Genomic DNA, 7,276 nt, shown 5'->3' on the forward strand with positions numbered 1-7,276 from the left:
ATAAAAAAATACTAATTAAAAACTCAAAAAAATAATTTTCAAAAATTGAAACAAATTTTTAATACAAAATCTATTTTGACTCGTTCAGACCCGCCCATTTGCCACGTTTGAAAAAAAAAAAAAAAACTAACAAATTATTCCAAAATTCCCCTCAAAATTTCCCTCATTTTTCTTCTTCTCAGTCGCGCTCATCTCTCTCTGTCTCTCTCTCAATCGTTTTGTATTTTTTTTCCCTTTGAATTTCAGCCTCTTTTTCTCTCTCTCATTTGTTGCATAACCCTAACCCAACCCGTCTTTGAGAGAGATGCAGAGACGAAACGACATGGAGATGAAGGCAATGTGACTCCGGTAGACGACTCCAGCAGACGACTCCGGCAGCTAGGCGAGGGGAGGCGACATCGAGGCAAGGGAAGACGGCGACCGACGAGGTCCCTTTCGTCTTCATTTTGATTTGTTACTGATATATATATATATATATATATATGATTTCTTGCCATGGTTTGATTTGTTAAATGGGTTTGATTAATTAAGTTTTATGGGTTTGAAGATTTAGGGTTTGTTGTGGATTTTTTTTCATCATCATTCTCATTTGTTCCTATTTTATATATATGATTTCCTGGGTCAAAATTGTTGTTGATTTCTTAGATTTGTTGTTGATTAAGTGGAAAGAAGAATGGAATCGTCCACTGCACACCCTTCTCCATCTACAATTTTGAATTTTGTTTCTCTCTCTATATTTACATGTCATATCTCTAGTCTCTCTCTCTCTCTCTCTCTCTCTATATATATATATATATATATATGTATTCACTATATGTGATGCGAGTATTGTCGTCGTGAGAGAGCATTTTTCTCGATGGCTTTTCCGAACCACCTGTCTCAGGAAATGGCGTTCTCTGACCAACACTTAGCCGAGAACACGTCGGTTTTACGAACTATATTGCCTGAACAGCTCGGCCAGTCCGCCGAAAATCCGCCGGAGCATCACCACCAACCACCGCAACAACCACCATAACAAGTCGGTGTTGGACCGACATGGCTTAACAGCGCGATTCTCCGGTAGCAGAACCAGTACGGTGACAGTAATTTCCTCAATTTACACACGAATTCCGATTCGACGACCACGTCGCAGCAGCAGCAGCAAGGGTCGAATCAGTGGCTCTCGAGATCAATTCTTCAGCGCAACGAAGTGCAGGTCTCGAACGATTCGATGATGGCTGCTGTGGCGATATCGCACGAATCGGCTGATTTGAACAACAATAAAGTGGAGAACAATGGAGGAGAGATAACAGGGAGCGATGTTCATGGTGGCGAGGGAGTTATGAATTGGCAGAGTGCTAGGCTCAAATCTGAAATTCTGGCGCATCCGCTTTACGAGCAGTTGTTATCGGCTCATGTTGCGTGCTTGCGTATCGCAACACCGGTGGATCAGTTGCCGAGGATTGACGCTTAACTCAATCGCTGCACGTGGTGGGGAAGTATTCGGGTCTCGGCCATGGTAGCATTGGCGATGATAAGGAGCTCGATCAATTCATGGTAAGTAATTAAGCTTCTTGTGCTCTGTTTTATCTATATTTTCTTTGATAATTGTTTGAATTTTGTTTGTTTGTATTATTCTTTTTGCTGTGGATGTTATTAATTAGGTGATATGTGTATGCTATTTATGAAACTAAAGATGAGTTTATTATGGGTCTTGTTTTTGATTGTTTTGTCATCCAATTTTGTCTCTATGCTGTCAAAAATCAGAACATAACAATTCATCAGGGCGAAAATTTTCCTTGCTATAGATTATTTTTTTAAATCAATTTTGATCAATATCCTCTTGACAAGTAAATATTATAAGGAAAATATTGGTTATTTTTGTTCTTTCTGTACTTGTTGCGTTCATATGGATCTGCATTGTAATGTGAAGAGTGGCTGGAACAAGGGCATCAAACGTTTTGCTCATAAAATTAAGTTATTTTAGGAACTTATAGTATTGTTATACTAAATATTGGATGAGAGGTCTTGATTAGTTGTCTTTGCTCTTAAATTAAGTTCTTGGTAGGAACTTTAAAGTATTGTTTTACTAAATTATATGAGAGGTCTTGATTTGCAGTGATAGACAATTACTTATTGGAGCTGAGACTGTTGATATGAAAAAATGGCCAATATTGCTGCGTATTCATTGAGTGTTACTCATGATTGAGAAGCTTTGAACTGCAGTTTTGAGAAAATATTTACTGAATTTGGATTACATGGGGGCGAAAAATTTAAATTTGGAACTACGTAGTAAAAAAATTTCAACAACATACTTCTCACAATAATGGACTGACTCTATGAGCAATGACTACAAAATGCACCGCTGATGATGGAGATTGCCGTAAACTGAGGTTCTCCTGAAACCTAAGAGTCTGTGAGCCTTGCTCTTGACCTTAGATACGATTAGAATCAATAGCAACGCTTTCTTCTTCTTGTTCTTCTTTAAGAAATTAATTGACGCAAACAATAAATCTCATAACCTCTGATTGAGAAAGCTTTGAAGTTGTTATGATAATATAATTTTTGCATTTTTCAATTGAGGATACCCTGAACTCATATTTGATTGAAGTTAGTTAGTTAATCAATTAGGGAAATGTGATATTAATTTTACCATTTATATAAAACGCATCTAAATAAAGTTTTAAGAGTGTAATGCATTCACAAAATTAAAAGATATAGAAAATGATGATGATGTGACTCAAAGCCAAGATCATTTTCAATGAATCTGAAAGTTGAAGCAACAATTTCATTAAATATTTTTTACTGTCAAAGATGATCAGCATATGCTACTAGATGATTCTGTTGCTTTAAAGTCATTTCCAAGTAAAGTCGTTTCCAAGATAACCAAACACATTATTGTCTCTCTGCGTCGCATCTTAATTGGACATTTCAAACTGTAGACCTATTAACAATGAGAATAAAGGCATTTTAATAATGATTAGGTTAGGTGTACGACGAGTATGTGGAAAAACATGAACTCATTGATTAACTCCAATTTTAGGGTTTTAGTTTCCTTAAGAAGGTAGTACAACTAAATGCATTAGTTAACTATTTTGTGTTGTTGAATTAAAACTGCTTCAATTCTTAGGCTCTTGTGGATGAATTTGAGTTTTCTCTATTGGAAATTCTACAAGAGCTTGAATTGGTTCCCACATCTAGAGAACTTGGATTGAATGGTAGTAAAATTTTCTTAATGCCATACATTTTGGATTTTTAGTTAATTAATTAATTTATTTCTCCGAGGTTTGAGTGCTTTAATTGAGAGTCATGAAAGGTGTTTCGTCACTGACAAGAGTCTACACTTGTACATCAGCTATATTGTGTAAACATAGCGGCATACATCCTGCAACCCTGTCAATTAAATGGAAAGAGGTTAAAGAACTTGAAAGCAGAATTTCCTGATAATAATAAGGTTTCTCATTTTTTGTACCTATAAATTTGTAGGAAGAAACTTTCCTAGAGATCAAACTACTATTCTGCATGGGTGGATGAATTTTATATGGATATATTTCATATGAATAACTCATGGATGTGGTAGTAGAAGAGTTCTTCTATTTTTCCCTGTGGTAGTTTTGCACTAAATAGTATTTTATGATAAATCCCCAGCAGAGGAAAATTGGATTGTGTGCACAAAGGATTGAATCTGCTCTCAATTTCAAACTATATACTAGAACAGTAATGAGTGATCTTTATTGATCTCAATGATATGGAAACTTCCAAGGTTACAATTTCAGGAATGACAGAGTCATAACTTTCATCTTCTGCAAGGTATTAAACTGGTGTATTATGATTGAAACTTGTTTAGAAGTGATAATCTTGCCTTCAAGATGGATAGTGATGGTATGCAAAATGAGAACATAATTTGGAATCTAATGTGCCTTGTTAAGGAGTTGTTTTAGTTCTTTCAATTATCCGATTTCACTTTTTTTGAATGCCAAAGTCAGTATTTGGTGGCAGATACTTGAGCATATTCTGAGACACTGATTAAGAACTTGAGTCTTGCAGATCACTTGGTGTTCTCAAGCTCTATGGTGCTCATGTTTTTGTCATGACATTAGAGCCATATAATATTTTCTCATTCTGCCTAATCACAAATCTGTCATATAAATCCACGAAAGCAGTTCCTGAAACCTGAATATAAGAACTTTATGCAGACTACTATATTATGTTTAGGTTCTTAATTGATTTTTTGGGAGCTAAATATAATGAATTGCGTGGAATTACAGTTCTTCATTCCACTGGGTTTTGCTTATGTACTGTTTGAACATATGATTCCTCTTCCCTTCAGAACTGGTCAATGAATAAATAAAAAAAAAAAGGAGAAGTTTATTCTCATTTTTTTCAGTACACATGAGATTGAATACTAAAATTTGGTCAGAAAGAATTTATGCACCCATTTCTCTGGAAATAAATCTAGTTCTCCGGTGTTTTACAGTTAAGTTGCCTAAATGATCAAACAGTGGACTGCTATTTGGGAGGAAATATTAGGATATCCAACTTCCCACTACTTTTCTTTTTGTCATTCTATGTCAGGCTTTTTGGGATCTTTAGTTGACATGGTGGAATTATGAATCATTTTGTAAAAATAAATCTGCAAAAAATTCTTGTGTCAACAGAAAACACCAAGCACGATGCAGACTTCTTGACGCTTCACATGATGATTAGCCGATCTTTTTACAAGTCCTGATGAACTTTGCTTCATGCTTGGGAGCCATTTTAATATTTGTCAAAATAATATATTCTATGGATTATAAAACCTAAATTCTTGCAAGAATATAAGTAACCATCAATACGCTTACAAGGCTTCAAAAATTTCCATTTACTAATTTCTTTGAGCAACTGTCGTGGTCATAAAACGACTGCATTATATTATTTTAAGACTTATTTTGATACATAAACATGTTCTACATTCAAAACGAAAGTTTTTTTAAATGAACCAACCCGAGATCCCCTACCCCCAAAAAGTAAGGGGAAAGGGTATGGGACTAAAGCCAAGGCCTTTTTCCTTCCATCAAGAATACAAGTAACCATCAATACGCTTATAAGGTTTCAAAAATTTTCATTTGCTAATTTCTTTGAGCAACTGTCATGGTCATGAAATGACTGCATTATATTATTTTAAGACTTATTTTGATACATAAACATGTTCTACATTCAAAAGGAAAGTTTTTTTTTTAAATGTATCTTATTTTTCATATATCTTCCTCTTATAATGTAGACACATTATGTACTCTTGCTCTGTTCTTTTAAAGAACAACTGCAACAACATGTTCGTGTGCATGCAATGGAAGCAGTAATGGCTTGCTGGGAGATTGAGCAATCCCTACAAAGCTTAACAGGTATGTTCATTATTTATTCTTTCTAGATTTGTTCATTTCTCAGATTTCTTGTGTACTCCAATAGATTCCAGGTTTCCCCAGAATTTGAAATCCTTTTTCCGCAGGCCAATTTTTACTTGCTTTCTTGTAATGATGTTGATTATCATACAATTTTTTGACAGTTCGAGACCTTTAGTGCTGTTACTTACATTGGAGTTTACATAACTTCTCATGACCTTACATTTTTCTTTAGTTTGTTGATATGAATTAAGAATGGTACATATCACCTTCCTTGGTAGGTAGGTAGTGATATTTTGCTTTTGAGGAAGAAGAAAACTTCAAAACAAAGAACAGGACTACTGGGAAGGTTTCTAATTTGGTTTTCCAAATCCAAAGAATCCTCTGGACTCTCAGAGCATAGCCCTTTACTAGGTTGAATGAGTTTATTGCTTGTCATCCACCACCATTGGCATCTTGACTAAATCCAATAATTTGCCCTAAAGCCCAAGGCCTCATGAAATCATTGCACTTCATTCTTAGTTTTCAATGCATTTGTATACTCAGCCTCAGCTTAACTACACATGAGCACATAGATACTTCATGCTGTGACCCAGTTAACTGGCAGGTCAAAGCTAAGAATTTGGTTTTTTATTTTTTAAATTATTATTCTTATTCTTATTATTTACTTCAGTGAAGATAATGTATTTTCCATGTAGATTATTTTTCTAACTCCTCTGGTGGCTAGACTTATATTTAGGCCTCGTTTGGCATGTCAATGTTTTAGCTTAAAAGCCTAAAAGTTACTAAAAAAATCAAAAAGCCTATAACCTATACCAAAAAGTCAAAGATTCCCTTTTCTCTCTACTTTTTGCACATCTTTTTGTAAAAAACCAAAAAGTCATTCTAAACATACTAGTTTTTTTTTACCTCATATTTTAGCCAAAAAACCAAAAATTTACTAAAATAGTCTGTTCCCAAATGAGGCCTTAGTATATGAGAATATAAAATCATTTAGGCACAAACTCTTGTCGAGCAGTTGATTACTTATTGTGTGTGAGATAATTCCTATGTCAACTCCATTGAGAAGCATGATGCAAAAAAACTATGATTAAAATTCCCACAAGCATCAATAGGCTTCGATTTTTAGATGCTCAAATCAACACTTCCATTACTCCTAAAATTATGTTGTGTTGCTACTTGTTAGTGAATGCATTCTAATATGATCTACATAATAAAATACCTTTCAAAACATAACAGTAGAGTGTTTATTGTACCAAAATTATATATTTTTGATAGGCATGAAAATAATGAGTTAGGGCAAAACATAAATGTAATTTTTTTTATTATTTTTTGATCAACAACGTAAATGGAAAAACTTAATGCCCAGCAGGACCACAAGCTCATGTTCGGTCTACTTTTTTCCCTTAAATCCTTGACTGCAAAAATGGATCCAACAAGGTTTGTTTTGCTTCTTCAAGTTTTGAATTTCAAACATAATATGTTTGCGTGAGTATTTTGATTTCCCATAGAAATTAAAAAAATTTATTTAATTATATAAAACAGAAAATGTTTCGGTTGTGCAAAGAAAACTAATAATTTGACATGCATATACTGTTTGTTTTGGGATCCATAAGATGGTATTAGAAGCACTATAACTGGTTCTAATGCCATATGTGATATGTTGATTCCTGTAACAGAAAACTCTTCCTGTATCATCTATTGGCCTTATTAACTCCATATTTATTCTTAGCTTGGAGATTGATTAAATTTTTGTTGAAATTTGCATATGTTTGTTAGACATATTTTGTTTGGTATTGGAGTCTCACACTGTAATAGATTCATGATTCATCACTTGTTTGGATTTGGAGCTAATTTTTTCATTGAGGTCCAAATGTTATGCCAGACATTGTTTTTAATTATTTTGGTTGTGGTTGGTG

The 7,276-nt window shown here is 34.1% G+C and overlaps 1 protein-coding gene across 1 annotated transcript; it reads left to right on the plus strand.

The window, feature by feature from the left end:
- Positions 1–703: 703 nt before the first annotated feature.
- Positions 704–6,220, plus strand: LOC114289840 (homeobox protein knotted-1-like 3). Its single transcript, XM_028233660.2, is given in 3 exon segments — positions 704–1,445; positions 1,448–1,536; positions 5,240–6,220. Coding segments are annotated over 3 exon segments (825 nt in total). The 5' UTR covers positions 704–856; the 3' UTR covers positions 5,387–6,220.
- The last annotated feature ends 1,056 nt before the right edge of the window (positions 6,221–7,276 follow it).

Source organism: Camellia sinensis, chromosome 8 (genome assembly GCF_055761805.1).
Source record: "Camellia sinensis isolate YWXY chromosome 8, ASM5576180v1, whole genome shotgun sequence".
NCBI lineage: Eukaryota > Viridiplantae > Streptophyta > Magnoliopsida > Ericales > Theaceae > Camellia > Camellia sinensis.